Raw genomic sequence first — 18220 nt, 5'->3', positions numbered from 1 at the left:
AGAAAAAACATGAAATTTTGGCCCATCATTTTAGAGGTGTATTAGCCCTTTTAACAAATGAAAACCATGTCAAAAATTTCAGTGCTAAAAACCCAAAATGTAGAGAATCTCCGAAACAAGATGTGGCTAATTTGGGAGGGACGCTCAGCTCGAGAAGCGCATACCTTTTTTCAAAATGGTACGGCAGCCATATTGAATTTTCTGGTAGCCATTATGGAATTTTGGGCACAATTTTTCAAAAATCGGTCACCACCATGTTTTTCAGCATCAAATTTTGATCTAGTAGCAATTTTCCAATTAAAGTGAACAGTATTTCCCATTTGGGCGTCGCTGTGCGACCGACTAATATGCAGGAACGGATTGGAGCGGCAAGGGTCGGGTGGGTGTTAGATGAAGATTGAATTTTGGTGCCACACCCTGCAGCTGACAAGTAGATGATGGAAAGGCCAAATTTAAAAATCCAGCTTTTAACTTAGGTTAAGAAGATAGGAAGAAAAATAAAGTAGTAAATTTTTGCATTATTTTGTTACTACTGACCACCAGAAATGCTTTCACCGAATCAAATATATTGGGAGGGTGTCTTACCCCCTGCAGCCCACCCCCGCGAAATCCGTCCCTGGACATATTAACTTTAATGATGTCTTATATTCTAGGTTGAGAATTAAGCTGTTTAAACATTACTACTTAGAATAAATCTTTTGCTAATAATTATCTTTGAACATTCAGGAAGAAAAATTCGACAAAATTAGCTTAGACATTTCACTGTTCGCTGTCTACTTCCCTTTTAATATTATACAAGTTTCGAAAGCCCTAGGCAATTTCATTAAATAAAAATGCACAATGCTTTTTTGGACAATAAGAAGACATTTGAAACAAGAAAATATTAGGACTGGCTTAGTGTAAGGTAAGTAAAGAAAGTAAGTTAAAGGTAAGTAAGTTACAAATTACCTTGTAATAGTGAGATTTGTGATTGTATTTTTAACTGGAATTCAAAATGAAAAGTTTCCATTACCTGCTGTACATACAGTTATACAAATCTTAAGAAAATATAATAAATATCAAGAAATCAGTTAAAATATACTAGGCAGGGCATTCCTCTCAACCATCGACCGCATTGCCTAACCTTTGTTTTCTCGGCTGATTATGGAACAATATGGTATAACGAATAATTTAAGCCCTTACAACATTTTCAAAAATTCATCAAAGTCACGTTACCGATGACGTCAAAAAGCTCTGTTTCCTAGACTGAAAATCATTGTAACTTCTTAAGTATACGTCTGACTTTAATATAAATGCTAGATTCGGGCTCGCCTGAACGAAAGCTTTCTAATGATATATACACATCAGTATTTTAACGATGTCAGCAATTTTCAATGATGACGTCATCACTTTCAAAATAGCCGTCGACCAGCGAGCTGACTCTGATTTTGCTAGGCACAATTTGGCATTATCGCAATTTGACATCATGCATGATTTTGCTTGACACTTTCTTATAACCGAGAAAAAGCTGCTCCTTCGCCATCCACAGTTTTTCATTATTATTCTTTTAATTTTATTAATTAAATCTAAAATAATTGTTTCCGAAGACCGGACCTGAAGCCGTCGGTACGAAACCGAGCTTTGCACAAAGGCCACGGGCTTATATTATTGGCATTGCCAGGAGACAGGAGGAAACAGTTATTATATGATTTATTACTTTAAAGCCTTTATTTAATACCCCTGACAGGGCTAGATACCTTACCAATCACTCATAAGGTGCCTGTCTATCCAGTATGCAAGGAATATACCTTGATTCTTTCTTAGATATGATCTTGACATATTTCATGTTTTTGTTCATGCGGATGAAATGGGGAAGGCAAAGATGAACCAAATTATGTGAACGAATGCTGACTTGTATAGTCAGATCAAGGTGCTGATGGGTTGCTTTCATCAACTCATGGGTTCGCCAACGTCTTTTCCAAAAAAACACATACAGTCAATGCCCATAAGCAATGGCAGGTTGATGCAAAAACTGTTGATTCTTGAAAATCGTCAAAAAACTGAAAAGTCGCTTGAAATCACTAAGCTGGAGGATTTGTCTGCTTTGTTGAGCATGGTAGCAGCTTTGCAGAAAAGCAACACTAAGCTACTTTTGCAAGCAGTGCGAAATATGATTCTGCTTACATTTGCATTGAATCACATCAACTATGCCCGCTGCTGGACATACCAACACATCTGCTTCTCCATTTCACTTCAATCATTACAGGGTGAGGGTGAACAAACTACAGCATTCCAAGATTGGAACAAATAAGAATTTAGAGGAAATTTATTGCGATTCAAAAAGCTAAAGGGACTGCAGGTCCATACTGGTCTGGCTTCAGCAAACGTTAATGCGGTTAACACTTGGATTGCTACGTCCCACATTCATAGCAAGTTTAGAGAGGCTCTAAAAAAATACTTTTTCGTAAAGTCATCATCAATTCACAAGTACAGCATTCCAGGTAGGACAAAGCTCCTTCAGAAGCATAATGGTAGCCTTAGAGAACTCTTCGAAGCTATGGCACCAATCGGTTTTCTGTTACACCTGCGAAATCGACTTTAACTGGTGAAGAACTAGAACAATAAAGTTCTACTAACCTCCTTGCAGCGTCGATCATAGGAGAAGGGAATATGCATCGCTTCACAAATGATCGCCTGATAAATGGCAGCGTTTAATTCTTCACGCCGATCAAAAAAACCAAAGCTGAAGGCAGATCTGGAAAAGATCAAGGGGACACCTACCGTGGCCAAGGAACACAAAAACAGGCCTTTAACTACTCATTTTGAAGACAGGAAGTCTGCAAGAGGCATTCACTCATCCCATGACAAGCGTTCCTCTTTCAATTGCTATCGCTACAGCTGGTTTAACTTTGTGTCAGTCAGACAAAGTAACTTTGCAACGACTCTTGCTCGAAGAGTGGCAATGGATCAAAGACATGCCTCCGAAGTCTGCCGTTTGGATAGTAGACGGAGTGGTAGCAGTTCGCTCCATCAAGCCGATGCCAACGTACCGAGCGCGGACGCGCAACCTTATCAAATTTGTTGCTCCTGAAGCTGGGTATAAGTTGGTGAACCAGGGCCAAGAGGTCATTTAGAAGTGTACTACCAAACAAGTTGCAAGGATATAAATGCCACGAGCTCCTATATCAAAATTAGAAGCAAATTTATATCATAAGACTGATTTCTGAAGGAAGACACATTGGGCTTTTGCTTTTCTCCATGTAAAACGCAAATGGTTCCCATTTCGGAAGAGATCTTTGCCTCAATCTACAGGCTTTACATGCTTTATCTAGGTGTAATTCTAAATCCTATTTCCGCAACGTAGGAAAGGTAAGGTTGCTGAAGACAGTCATCAAGAGCCCGCGATACCTTGAACTGCTTGACAGCCTTGGAGAAGGAAAAGTGGTTAGTGATAGCGATATAGAAGATTTTCAGAAGTTTGTTCAAATGGTAATGTATTCTGACAAGGTCAAGAGAAGCTATGTGGAAACAAGACTAAAAATTTATAACAAAATGAAAGTAACATTTAACTCCCTTCTGATTCACATTCCTAGAAGATAGCCTACTGCTGATTGCGTTGCGTAGAACCATCCGTCAAGACTTTCTTTCGAAAGTTGTGGCTGGAAGGGTCTTCTGAAGAGTCTTCCCTAAAATCTTGCTGCCTCCTTCTTTGTAGTCAAGACGGAAAAACAAGAGCCGACTTTCAGAAAACGTTGGGGCAGATGTCGAAAGTGGCAGTGAAAATCTCCCTGCTCCAAAGAAATACAAGAGATGTACTGAGGTACCGAAATAGGCCCGTAGTGTCGACGAAATCGGTGCTAGTAACGAATACAAGGAAACAACAGACCAGGTAGACTCTGACCTAAGTAGCACTGAACTTTCTGATGAAATAGAGAGTGAACGGGAAGTTTATGACTTCAGTTCGTCGGAGGATTCTGGCGGTAAATGGATTTGAGGCAAATATATAACGTAAATCCTCGAATAAGCCCCTGGGGGGTTATAAAATTATTGTAGACATTAAGAAGACATTAGTAAAAGACGTCATTTATTTTAATAGGAATTTCTTTATGAGCATTTAATTAATTACTACCAAACGTATGAATTGTTGTGGTAATTCAATAAAACGCCGTAGGCAACAGATCAGATGACAAAAATCATCAAATTGAGGGGTCCCATTCGAGAATTTATGGTAGCAGTGGGGGCTTATTCGAAGGAGGGCTTATTGACATTTTGTAGTGCTAGGGTGGGGGCTTTTTCGAGGGGGAGGGGGCAATTCGAGGATTTAAACGTTAAATTGAGTGATGCAGAATAATTACCTAACAAAACATTGCCACAAAACGATCCAGAAATGCAGTTGATTAGATCAGAGCTTTTGTCTAAAAATGTACTGTTCGACGGCCATTTTGAGAGTGATGACGTCAGCATTGAAAATTGCTGACATCGTTAAAATACTGATGTGTATATATCATTGGAAAGCTTTCGTTCAGGCGAGCCCGAATCTAGCATTTGTATTGAAGTCAGACGTATACTTGAGAAGTTACAATGGTTTTGAGTCTAGGAAACATAACTTTTTTGACGTCATCGGTAACGTGACTTTGATGAATTTTTGAAAATGTTGTAAGGGCTTAAATAATTCGTTATACGATATTGTTCCATAATCAGCCGAGAAAACAAAGGTTAGGCAATGCGGTCGATGGTTCAGAGGAATGCCCTGCCTATACAGTTTAATCCAAATCTAAGAGTCCATAGAGAGTAGGAGACAAAACTAAGAAGTAAAATTAGTCAAGATTTGTTTGAATCTGCAGATAGAGTGTCTTTCCTCAATTCTACTGATAAAGTGTTGAAGGCACAACAAACGACCTTCTTCCTGCTTTATTGTTCGACTTAGGTACCAAAAGTCGATTAACATTTCCTCTCGTGTGAATTGAGTGATCGAAGAACGTAAAATTGATTGTGGACTGGTTTTTCTTTAGTCCGTGTAGATACCTGAAAACTTCAGCTACACTTGGACGCTTGGTCTTTTCGACGGTAGATTGTTGATTTGCACAATTTATTACCCTACTAGCTACGAGCACAATTTTTAATGTGAAGTCTATGCATAGAGTGATTATGAAAATTACTACTGTAGGTCGAAATGAAACCGAAAAATCATGCCCCCTTTCATCCCCCACCTCCTCCTGTAGTCCGTTGCTACACCCCTCCCTCCATTTAAATATGAAATACTTAAGAACCACCATAAAAGAAACTAGCCAATATTTTTGGTTGCTAAATGTATGAATGTTTTTCCTCATTTAGAAAAGGTGTCAGTCTTCTGAACTAACTTTGATCAAACCTCTAACCTAATTAGGAATGACCATATCTTCACAACTACTAGCATTTGATTGTGCGACTAATAACAATCTGGGTGCAAACTACCTTAAATAGTCTTGGCGCTTTTGCATTGAATAACGTCAAAGGATAACTTGGAAACCAAACTTGCCACAAATGACTTTGAATTTACAGCAAAGTGGAGGTTATATGAAACCTTGATAGTAGATGTACGTAACATATTGGTAGTACCAAGGACTGTAACTATTGGGGGCGTCGGTTGTGGCACTCACATCCCAAATTGTTGACAAACCTAGTTTTGCAAAAGCCTAAGGCAAAATCCCAAACCGGTGCAGCCGTTTGTTGGGCAAGGTAAAGATTCTTTCAACACCCAAAGAATCGTGTATTGATGTCATTTTCTTGTTTTATCGCTTGTGCAAAAATCTTTGCTCAGCAAAATGGGAACCTGAGCAATATTATTTCACTTTTATCGACCCTGCTCGCGATCTTCTTCAAACCGAGCACTGAACCATGTTACTCTCTGCCTGTGCTATTCACGATCTATAGCATTGTTTGGCTGCTGTAAAATACAGCAAGGATGGAAAACCAAATGACACGCTTTTTTGGCAGAGTGAAAAAACTCTTTGGGAGCCCCGCGGTAACGTAGCCAGTTAGGGGACATGCTGCTCAAGCCACCTTTGTCAAATATGTTCAATGAAAATACACCAAGCAGGCAGAATTTTTAAAAAAAACAAAACATCCTAATCTGCACTCAACGAAACAGAAATAACAACAGGTCATTCGTAAGATCAGTGGCTCATCCCTCGTAAATTCTGTGAAATGATTGCTTTAGGACAGTAAATTACACCGAAACTCATCTATTGAAAATATGAATCTACAAAAAACGTGTTTTCTAACGGTGTTCTGGATTTTACGGATATTTACTCAACCCATGTCAGAAGATCAGCTATGTGCTACTAAGAATTAACGGCCTCTTCAACAATTTTGTGATGAAAATTGATGGGGTCAAATGATCAAATGGTCAAATGTCAAAAGTAAGACTAAGATCCACTGTTCTCTGTTGTAGCCTTTCAGATTTTTATCATAAATACACAATTGGCATTGACGTTAACCGAATCTAATATTCAATTAATGAATTGGGAGAGCATACCTCTTGACAATTGGGGGGGAGTCTAAAAAGTACGGGGGCTAAAACGATTAAAATGGGGCTTTTGTGGTCTTTTGATTCACTTCTTAATATCCTGCTTTTCTACAAAGCAGCTAAATCCCTCTAGCCCCCTGCTCTGCGAAGCCTGCTTTAGGGAGATTGCAGTTAGTTACCATTAAAATTTAAGGAAACTCAGTGAAAACTGTGTGTTCTTTTCAACCTGTCTTTCAACGAAAATCTACACAAATTTTCTGGCACTTGAAACTTCCTGTTCGTCTAAAAACATCGTTGCCAAAGACGCAATATCCCAACTGGACAGTTTCACTTGCATGGCACATTATTTTAAAATTACATTTATAGATCTGGAAAAGCTTACACAAAATCCAAACCTAGACTGACCAGATTAGGAACTGCTGTAACTTTTACATGGCTCAGACTGATGAAAAAACCGAGCCAAGGATTTAATTCTAGTCCTACTTCTTGGCGCAATACGAATCAAGTTGAAATTTTCTAAAATTACTTATATATTACCACTACAAAGAATTTGATATCGGGATCAATATGCTTATGAAACATCTATCCTATCTTTCGGTGAGTTAGAATCTAATTTTGCTCCGGACAAAGACGCTATTTCATTATCCGTTGTCTCTGCATCTCTGAGATCTAGATCTCCCTGGGCCTGGTGAGTTTTATCCTTAACAGATCCTTTAATAATTGTCCCTAATGAATTTGAGTCATTTCTTTCCCTGTTTGATCTTTCTACTTTCTTAACAAAATCCTCTCTCTTGTTGCTCTTGAAATCCATTTCCACCCCTTGATCAATCGCCACTTTTTCTGGTAAATATTCTGCCAAAGGTTCGAGAATTTTGTCAATATTGAGCGTGCAATATTCAGTTGAAGACGAACCCTGATCCAAAGCGAGGCTCGGTCTTCCGAATACGAGTGCGACTGCAGATGGCTTAAATACAGCTTGATAACAGCGATTGATGTAAGGGAAGAACTCTTCAATGGCCAATCGGGTTAACACTAGTATATTGCTTCCATCTTTCTTGATCTGAGACTGAGTTTCAAGCCTGAATACAAACGAAAATATTTTAGAAGCAACAAATAAGTTTCAGATTCGAAAACAAAAAGATTTAGACGATATTTACAATTGTGACAATCACCATTGCGTCAGTTCAACAATCAAGAGGAGGGGACCTGTTATGTGCAAAGTTATAACCGGGCACCGAGAGACACTAACGTAAGAGTTTTGGTTATGGCAACAACCGCCATTAGGGTAACTCCACCCTTATGAAATTGTTTCTAAGCATTAGTGCTACTATAATAATTTTCATTATCCCTATTATTTTGCAAACTATAAAGCATGTTATACAAAAGAAAAACCTTCAAACTTTAATACGTGGAAAACAAATGTAACAGAGTGCATATTTCAGTTCAAGATTGGAATAAAAAATCGAGCGTTGATGTGTTTGCGATGGGCATCTGAAAATCTTTATGCTAACAATAACAACACTGGATTATTCGTCATAGCGAAAGCGCTCGAGCTGATGAAGCTTGTTGATAGCCCCAAATGCAGTTGAAATCATGTTAGTTTAAATTGCTTTTTACAAAATTGATATTGCTTACCTTGTCCAAGACGCAATCGCAACAGAAACGCGTTCTAATGACGCTTGTAGACGGCCTCGTACCAGTTTAGACAACGGAATCGAGGCAAAGCTCCTAAGTTCATTGAAACAAGTGAGAATTCCATTGGTGTAATGTGCTAACGGAGAGAAGTCTAGGAGCTCCTGAGGAGGAGAAAGACTTGACTCTGATGTTTTCATCTGCAAAAGAATTCAAATGTCACTACGATGGTCTACCGACCTTAATTTAATTTGTTTTATATTTTTACTACAGATTCAACATCAATACTGTTTGAAGATAATTTCATCAGTCTGAAGTAAGAACGGTTTAGATTAAGCAAAGCATACTTTGGACTTGACTTTAAAGATCCCACAGAGTATAAATGTCAAAAAATGACCAAAGATGAGTAGAAATCCATACCCTGAAGCGGATCGAAAATGAAGCAAGAGGAAGAATTTTGATTGGATTGGAGCCTTGCTTTTAACCGATCTGTGACTACAAACCTCTCCCTTGGTTGATGTGCCCAAGTATGCCATATTTCAGCCTTTTCGCGCTATCTTCAAACTTTGCGGCACCAAAAGCCAATTTAATTCGTTAGCATTCAACGCATAAAAGTGGCCCGCCTTATATTACCACTACCAGGCCCATTTAAGTCACAATCTTGGTTCGAAAAGTTGGGGGCACAGGCAACTGTGTTCGATGACATTTTCGCCTGCCATTTCCATACTTCTGGAATTGGTAGCCTAAAGCCTCGATATAAATTTATCTTGCTAATTTCGAAAAACAACAAAAGAACTATCAAGTCTAATGGTAAAAGACTTGCAATAACGCTCAAAACTCTGAAAATATCGAACTTTCTCTCGGTTCTCAGTAATTTCTCTAATAGCAATTCATTTTCTGCGGACCATCGGGCAAAGAAGGATTGGGCAGAACGTTCTTAATTATCGCATGTTCCAACTTTATCGTACTATTTTCAAATTTTACGATACAAAAAGGTTTACTTTATCCTATAAATATTCGTATCTGAGGACACGTTTTTGTACATCCTCAGCTTTGAGCTCATTGAAAACATGTTTTTAAGTTTTGAGAGACTATTGGTAAGCAAATATCGTTGCATTCCAAAGGCAGGTGCAAATATCACAGTAGGTCAAGACACAAAATAATAAATAATAAATCTCGTGTTCATAACAGATTCCTGATTGAATATGTATTTCTGACTGACATCCTTCGCTGATAAACAGATTCATTCAATTCATTCAAAGAATTCTATCTTACAAAAAGCTTGATTTTCAACGTACCTTGCTCGCTTGTCGTTGACTATCCAGCTGCACGTGCGATTTTGGTGCTGAAAATGTCATCAAACTTTCTTCAAAACTACAAACAAATCATACAAGCAAGTTGATTCATTTGTTATGCATGTATGTATCTACTTACATCCATCAACAATCCAGATTCTTATACCGTAAAAAACATCCTTCATCAGTCGCTGCCCGATGCTGGTCATTAAATTAAAGGTAGACGAAGACCAAATAACTGCACAGCATACATACATGTGGTTTGAACACCATCAGGGATCAACAGAGCTAAATAATAACACAACAGGATAATGTTTTGATTTCCGTTAAGATCATCAGTTCTGAATACATTTATGGTTGTCAAAGCTATAAAACCTACGCGACTCATATTCTTTTTCGTATACCTATGTTTTCAAGTAATTCTGGCCTCTCTTTTTTGAAATAAGAAAATGTTCTTCTAGCAGAGGTCTGAAACAAACGAGAATACACGAAAGTTCTTCTTTTTCATTTCAATATATAACTTTCAAATTTCTTTATAAAATAAGGTCAGAAAAACGGATTCCAGAAAAGTATTCGCCCCTCTTTTAGACAGTTTGAGCAGTTTCCTAAAGCTCTCACAATTTCGCTAATAAAACACAGAAAAAAGCGAGGTTTGGGCTTGGCAATTAATTGCTTTTGTCTCATTGGGCTTCCGAAAGGCCACCAAGGATAGAGGGTGTCCAAAACAAAGGTAGATAGAAATGACACGATTATTGCAGAGCAAATTGACACATTACCTAGGATTTCATTGGCATGCCCATTGGGGAAAAATTACCGATTTTACCAAAACACAGTCGCTTATTTTTTGTTTATTTCAAGGCTATATATCTGCGAATTTATGCCTAGAAAAAGGAAAAAGGTTTTGGTTCTAAGCGATGGCGAAATTTGAGCGTATCATAAAAATGAAATGCAACTGGTCATATAAAATTTGCCTCTCAGCTACGTTCTCAGATACCATAGCCTCGTTCTTTGTCCCAATACTGGCAATAATGCTTTTCAATCACTGACTGAATCATGCATATTTAATGCTGTCGTCAGAATGACGTTTCACTGATTGCATTATAATCGCGGCAAACTCACGCTTTTGTCGTTGTCTCCAAGTTTTGCACAAATGTCTTCATGACAACACGGTTAAATATCGGCATCAATAGGCATCTGAAATCGGCTCCAACTCTGCTGAATGACAACCCAAAATACATGCATTGGCTGAGAAGGGAGTCCAGTCGACCGGCAACGCCTCGATTCATATCCTTATTTAAAGTCGACATGAAGTCTGTTATCTGGAAAAAATAAATACTTTGAAAGACTTAAACGTTTTTCAATTAAATTTCAGACACAACGCATTCCATTGCCATAACATCGTATGAAAAACGACGCAATGATGCCGTAACGTCGAATTATACACAGTTGTCTTATTGGAAACTGATTTGTTGATCATAAATAATAGACCAGTGAATAAAAAAGATGCTATTTGGACAATGCACAATATTTGCCAGATTTCTTTCAATAAAATTCGAGAGCATGGAAGAATATATCATTTTTTGATGAAACTCTATTATTACTCAGGGCCCTTATTGATAACAATATTCGTAGTATTGACAAGGTTTTACCCTGTTTAAATTTCCCTCTTATTATTATTATTATTATTATTACACAAAATAATTGCCAATTATTTGGATGCGAATATCTCTATCCACCCTCCCGGCAACACCTAGAAGGAATGCTACACCCCAGCCTCTTGGCGTGAAATCGGTGAAACTCCCCAAAATGGTCGACAGAAGACTCCATCATATCAAGCAACTACAATTTAAACCCGTGAAGTCGAACTTTCAAGAAGGCAAGTAAGTGATCCAACTTAGCGAATGTCCGACCTATCTGGGGGTACGACTTTAGACTTGAATACGGAATGTCCGACTTAGTGGAAGCCTCAGTTATCCGGATAAGACGTAACCGGGTTGACTTGTACCTAAATATGGAATCAACTTAGCGAATGTCCGACCTATCTGGGGGTACGACTTTAGACTTGAATACGGAATGTCCGACTTAGTGGAAGCCTCAGTTATCCGGATAAGACGTAACCGGGTTGACTTGTACCTAAAAATGGAATCAACTTAGCGAATGTCCGACCTATCTGGGGGTACGACTTTAGACTTGAATACGGAATGTCCGACTTAGTGGAAGCCTCAGTTATCCGGATAAGACGTAACCGGGTTGACATGTACCTAAAAATGGAATCAACTTAGCGAATGTCCGACCTATCTGGGGGTATGACTTTAGACTTGAATACGGAATGTCCGACTTAGTGGAAGCCTCAGTTATGCGGATAAGACGTAACCGGGTTGACTTGTACCTAAATATGGAATCAACTTAGCGAATGTCCGACCTATCTGGGGGTACGACTTTAGACTTGAATACGGAATGTCCGACTTAGTGGAAGCCTCGGTTATCCGGATAAGACGTAACGGGGTTGACTTGTACCTAAATATGGAATCAACTTAGCGAATGTCCGACCTATCTGGGGGTACGACTTTAGACTTGAATACGGAATGTCCGACTTAGTGGAAGCCTCAGTTATCCGGATAAGACGTAACCGGGTTGACCTGTACCTAAATATGGAATCAACTTAGCGTATGTCCGACCTATCTGGGGGTACGACTTTAGACTTGAATACGGAATGTCCGACTTAGTGGAAGCCTCAGTTATCCGGATAAGACGTAACCGGGTTGACATGTACCTAAAAATGGAATCAACTTAGCGAATGTCCGACCTATCTGGGGGTATGACTTTAGACTTGAATACGGAATGTCCGACTTAGTGGAAGCCTCAGTTATGCGGATAAGACGTAACCGGGTTGACTTGTACCTAAAAATGGAATCAAACAACAAGCGATTGCCATTAGCACAGTACAGAAAAATAAGAGAAAAATCATTTAAGAACAAAAACCTTGCGCGAGATCCAAGCATGGAGAATATTTGAGTAATTAACAGCACGTTCTTCCTCCATAATGAATATTGGGTCATCGTCAGAGAAAATTGCTCGGTACTGCGTCACGATGTCAAACAAGTGTACACGGCTTGCCTCGATGATCTTAGTGATATGATAGTAAGCTAAAAAGCAATTTTTTAAATAATTTCAGACGCTAACAATTCTATTTGTGTTATGTTAAGAAAATAGTTCTTGCCCGTTCGTCCTTCTTAAAGAATTTCTAGCGAGAAGAGACATCTTTTCTGGGGGCTGAATGGAGATGGAGCAGATAGAATCGCTTGAAAAGTCTGATCAATAGATCTAGAACACTATTATGCATCAGTTTTTGAGATCTGATAGAACCAAACAAACTAGGCTTATTTTCATATACACACCAGAGTAAGAATATGAAGCATGTTAATGGTCAAAAGGCCGAGAAACTTCGAGTGAATTGCTAGTAATGAAAGTTAGATGCAAAAAAGCAAAAAGAAACGACCGTGTCCCTACCATCTTTATCTGGAATGGCGCTTAAAACACTCTGAAACCAACTGTCTCTTGCCTACAATGATGAATACAGAATCATGACCACAACATACTACACAACCTGATATAGACAGAGTATGAAGCTTTGTGTGTAACAAGGCTTGATGAAACATCCTATCAGTCCGAAATCCAGTTTTCAATCTTAATAACGGTAATGTTCTTCAATCAAGGGAAAATTATGGAGTTTAATTGCAGACTACAAAGGAGTACAAAGATATAAAAATTTCAAAACAGAGAACGGTCAAAGGCTCCAGCATCTCTTCTATCGCAGTAAATTCCTTGATTGAACGCCCCGGGGCTTTCATTAATTTGGGGCGCCTCCTCGAGGGTGGCGTTTATTCGATGGGGGGGGGGGGGTGTTTAATCAGAGGAATATGGCGTGATGAGAGTAGAAGAATTTAAAGATCTGATTAGTTTTACATTGATGAGAATGTCATTTTTTCCAACAAATTTTGCTTATCATAATACCTGCAAGAATTTGATTCTGAGCTCCGCTTCACTAAACGTCTCCAGCTGCCGTAGGTAGCCAATGATTCTTAGGCAAGCAGGCAGTTGTATATTTCCTTTCAACTGTTGGAGAAGCTGTTGCAGCATAAGACGAGTTGCTTTACGAACCTCTTTTCCAATATCCTATCAAAAAGTAAATGCCAAGCGGTAGTTGTTTCAAATACAGGAATCAAAATGAAAAACACTGTTTACACTATGAGAAAGAAAACTAAACAAAACAGTTCCATGCCCAAATAGCAACGATAGACAGAGCATTTACAGAAAAGATATTTTAAGACACAGTTCTTTTTTGAGCATCATTTACTTTTCAGACGAAGGTCCTTTGTAATCAACGAGTGCAAATAGCAGCACTATGTTAGAATAGTGTGCATTGTAGTAGAAACCACAAAACTGGCGTTGCGATAGATGGTTTAACAGGGATTGTGGGCCTTTAAAAATTGGGTCACCTTTATCTGCTATCGCGAAAACTTCAGGCTCATACAAACCTGTTATAGTGCTATAGTACCCTCAATACACAATATGCAGAGTGCTTCAATATGTTCTACAAAATATTCCAATTCGCAATCATCTTCTTCTTGAACAGATGAACCACCAATCAGACAGATGAATCAGACAAATGAAACATTAATGAAAGTGGAAAAGAAAGGGGCAGATAAATCTTACCACAATTATCTTGATGGATGAAAACTTTTTTTCCAATCTTTTCACATAATTTGTCAACTCCAATGCTTCTTCGTAGTATGCATTTCTGACACAAGTGTCCATCAACTAGTGAAGAATAAAAAAAAATACATGAATAATGCTTTTTACTTGAAATTCTTGAGAATTCATTAACCTATAAGTAAAAAATAACTGTGAAACAAAATTATATTCACCTGTGGGATTTCAAGGATTTCCAGTAATTGAGTCAACCGTGACAATACCATTGAATTTTGTTTTCTCCTATAAAATATAAATTATACATAAAACTTAACTGAAAAATTTAGAATAATATAGGACATTGTAAGAGGTTTGCCAAGATAATACAAGGACAGAGATAAACCTGACTATCATTATGAACAACAAACCTTGAATTTATTTCTTGGGATTCTTTAGAGAAGTCCTGAATACACTTGGAGAATTCTGGTAGACTATCTGTCAATGACTGTAGATTGTCTTCAATAATGTTAAACTGAAAAAAAAGAAAATAATTGTTTGTTTATCAATAACATTGAAAAAGATCTTTATCGTGTTCAAAAACATATAAACTTTTCAATGGTTTAACATACCCTTTCAACACCTTGTTATATAGGATCATATTTAAAGAAAATGAAGAAAAATTAGATTACCACACAAATTTTGCTGGCAAAGAATTATTGTTTTTTTTTTGAAAACTTTTTATACATGGCTTAAAATTTGGCTTAAAAGCTATGAAAATTATTTTCTGCATTAGAAAAAGCTAGAAAGAGTAAGGTCAAAAAACGTTTGAAATTATTCATTACACTTAAGGTATCTTGTACAAAAGTTGATATTACTGACTCACTGCAAAACACTTCACTTTGACATCTTGGAAACAACCACTTACTTTTATCCTAACAAATTAATTTCAGGAAGGATCTAAAATAATAGAGTATAGAATGCATTGTTATCATTGCTCTTTTGTGTCAAAGTACAAATAAGAAGATTCTAACATCTTTATAAATCTCTCTAGAACATTCTGCAGCTTGTATGAATGTCCTGTAATGTCTGAATGCCAATAGCCTTGTGTTTTCAAGCAACTGATCGTGTTCTTCTTTCAATCTTCCAGGTTCCTGATCTAAAATGACAAGGGGGTGGATTAGAGCTGCAAGTCATTACGCTTGGTTGAAAAATGAAATAAAAATTTGTCCATGAAGTCATCAAAAAGAATCAGATACATATAGTAGTGACAAAAGCAAAGTTATGATCATTTTATTTGAGGAAACTTAAATATGAAAATAATAGAATTAAACAAATTTTAATTTCCCTGTTTTCTCCATCTCTTGTATGTTGTCAGTTTAGGCACATGTTAAGAAAAAATAGCGAGGAATCAAGCCCCTTCACTTGAACCTGTTTTTGTGTGAAGCTGAATTATGTAGTAAACCAACTATTTTATATGATATGCTTTTTTTTTAATTTTTCTACTTCAAAAGTAAGGTTAATGATTAACAGCTCGTCAGGCAAAATAGAAGCAAGCAGATCTTACTTGTGACAAATTCAGTTTTTATTATTAAATTAGCTTTATTATTAAATTAGCAGTATATTAAATTAGCTTAGTTATATTTTTGCACAATAACTATCAAATATGTGCCCGAGGGCATAGGTAGAGGAGGGGGTGTTAAGGTGCAAACAACCCCTGTTTTTCATAAGTTTTCCCCTTTCCAAGGACACAGTGAAAACTGTGAGGGCTAACAAAGCTTATAATTTGCCCTGGACTCAACTGATGGGTTTACTGCTCCTAGAGCTACATGTTCCTTTAAATTATTGCCTATACAGTTATGCCTTTTACAAAACCTGTGCCCCTTTTCATCAATTTTTTATGTCCCTTGAAATTTCTGAGCTTGTTGAAGGCTATTGTCAATATAAAATAGGTTAGGCAAATATGATTTGATGATTTTGTTTTTAAAACAAGCAAACAATAAGAGATTTTTGAAAGTTGAATTTTATAACAAATTTCAAGATTTGTGTTTGTTGTAGTGCAGACTTGTAGCTATTATTAATCATTGAGAGAAAAAACATATTTGATAAGTTTTTCAGTCTGGGAAATGTGTTGATATTATTTGCACAAGTAGGTTCAGGAAGAAGCATTCCATGATAAAAAATTCAAAGAAAATTTTAAACTTACTTAGCTGATTGACACCAGAAGCTGACAAAGAATCTAAGTATGCCAGAGATTGCCCTGTGTCTTGATCCTTTAGTTCTTGAAACAAAGTAATGAGGCAGTGAAAAAATATGATACAAAAGCAGGTGACATCAAGAAATGATAAAATTGATAAGAGTAAGGATATTCAATTTTATTGGTTTGATTTACAAAACAAGCATGAACTAAAATCTCTGTGCTAAAAGTCTTTGGAGCACCCTGCAATGAATGATTTTACAGAATTGACATTTTCTGGCCGTACAATACAGAAATATTCATCCTTCCTCCAAAAACATTGTTTCTTGAACAGCTTATTTCTTTAATAACCATACTTAAACCATCCAGCCTAAGTCTGGAATTCTTGATATTTAACATTGTTTCAAGAGGGAGGGGATGACACTGAAAAATTGTGAAAATTTAGTGAATGATTATGACCCTATGTCTAAACGACAAGAAAAGTATGCAAGAATGAAAAATGTTCAGTATCTCAGGCAACTGATAGAATCCTATTGGCAGCCTGGTTTTCTTTTGCTTGAAAACAAATGCGTTTTGGTATTAGATCAACAGTTCTACAGTAACAGTAGAAAATAGACAGAAAGTAATAATGCAGATGTGTATTTTTGCTGGGCTCTCGCTAAAGCGAGAATGTGATAATTTGGGATTTAATAATTGAATTTTTGAACAACAATCTAAATTGACGCAACGTGTAACTAATTAATTTGCTGAGAAAAATGCTTTGAGTTTGATAAGAAATGCATCTAGCTGATGTCATGTAGACCTATTTGTTTTGTTGAGGGGAAGTAAAAGACTTTATAAAAACACAGTATGTGGGGATTTAATTTAGCCACCTTAGAAGTATACTCTTTCATATAAAATATATCTTAAAAATCTTACCAATATTATCTCCCAGCAATTCCGTAACTAGCGAATGGTTTTCAAAAATATCGCCACGAAAGGCAGCCATCTTGACACAACAACAGAATTTACTTGTGTTGGAGTTGTTCTAATTTACCTCCGCAGAAGCAGCATCCCGCGCAGCGATTACGCGATTGCAAATCCGTGTGCCCAGTTCAATCCAATATGGCTTTTTTGGTTGGTTTGGCTTTGAAATTTTCTGCTTCGCCTTTTTCTAACGTTTGGTAATGTTTGGCCTTTTTACGATTGTGTTCAAAAACATTTTCTCTTGAATTTGTCACTTCTGAAGCAATAAATGGCACTTCTGGCCTCGCATTGACAGGGACAGAATCAACGATTTAACGTTATTCTACAATTAAAAAAACTCGCTTTGGTTCATCCAGATGTGAACTGTACTGAGATATAGCCAGTTTTTCCAACTTGTGGCGATCTATTGGAGATACATCCAATGCTCATAAGGCCATAACTCAGCAGAACGTAACACATTGAACTGAAAATTAAAATATAAAAGCATTTCATAAAACAAGGAAATGCAAAAACTACTTCAACAGCAGGGCCGTAGCTTTGAAGGGTGTGAGGGATGTAACAGCCCCCCCCCCCGCCCTCGGGAAAAAAATCGTTTGAAATAAGGAGGAAAAGATTGGCATTCAGTGGTGCTTGGTCGGCAAATTTTCATCAAATAAAGGATGGCTCACCCAATCTATTGGCAAATGGGACCTCGAAACCTCCTTTGAGTGAGCAGCTGCAGTAACGGCTGGGGGCCTAGAGCAGGGAGAGGTCAAAGAGATCGATAAAGTTGGAATTCAATGCTGAGTTGAAATGCTAGTAAATATAGGCTGCGTAGATCGATCTATATAAACGAAATAGGTTGACACAGTTTCTTCAGTTGTGTTCAACAGCAATTCACGAGTTACAATAATGGGCTTAAAAAGCCTCCCTGCGAGACAACCTTGCCTGGGGCAGCAACATCGCTCTACTCGT

The 18220-nt window shown here is 37.5% G+C and overlaps 1 protein-coding gene across 1 annotated transcript; it reads right to left on the bottom strand.

Annotated features, from left to right (window-relative positions):
* Positions 1 to 1079: 1079 nt before the first annotated feature.
* LOC135684218 (conserved oligomeric Golgi complex subunit 8) lies at positions 1080 to 18158 on the bottom strand. Its single transcript, XM_089115057.1, has 13 exons — positions 17219 to 18158; positions 16310 to 16384; positions 15138 to 15262; positions 14535 to 14638; positions 14343 to 14409; positions 14131 to 14235; positions 13429 to 13590; positions 12925 to 12976; positions 12397 to 12560; positions 10534 to 10733; positions 9418 to 9493; positions 8123 to 8319; positions 1080 to 7566 (listed from the first exon to the last, which is right to left on the bottom strand). The coding sequence occupies exons 1-13, from the start codon at positions 17286 to 17288 to the stop codon at positions 7059 to 7061; spliced, it is 1905 nt and encodes a 634-aa protein (XP_088971183.1). The 5' UTR covers positions 17289 to 18158; the 3' UTR covers positions 1080 to 7058.
* Positions 18159 to 18220: the final 62 nt, after the last annotated feature.

This window comes from Rhopilema esculentum, chromosome 21 (assembly GCF_057945365.1).
Source record: "Rhopilema esculentum isolate cy_ngs chromosome 21, ASM5794536v1, whole genome shotgun sequence".
NCBI classification, from domain to species: domain Eukaryota; kingdom Metazoa; phylum Cnidaria; class Scyphozoa; order Rhizostomeae; family Rhizostomatidae; genus Rhopilema; species Rhopilema esculentum.
Note: the sequence above shows the minus strand (reverse complement) of the source record. Positions and strands in the feature narration are given on the sequence as shown.

Excerpts from the sequence above, each read along its gene's own strand:
- LOC135684218 (XM_089115057.1), bottom strand. The coding sequence starts at position 17,288 with ATGGCTGCCTTTCGTGGCGATATTTTTGAAAACCATTCGCTAGTTACG. Across the intron at positions 14,410-14,534 it reads TCCCAAGAAATAAATTCAAG|GAGAAAACAAAATTCAATGG; the intron begins GTTTGTTGTTCA and ends TATATTTTATAG. Across the intron at positions 7,567-8,122 it reads GCGATTGCGTCTTGGACAAG|GCTTGAAACTCAGTCTCAGA; the intron begins GTAAGCAATATC and ends GTTTGTATTCAG.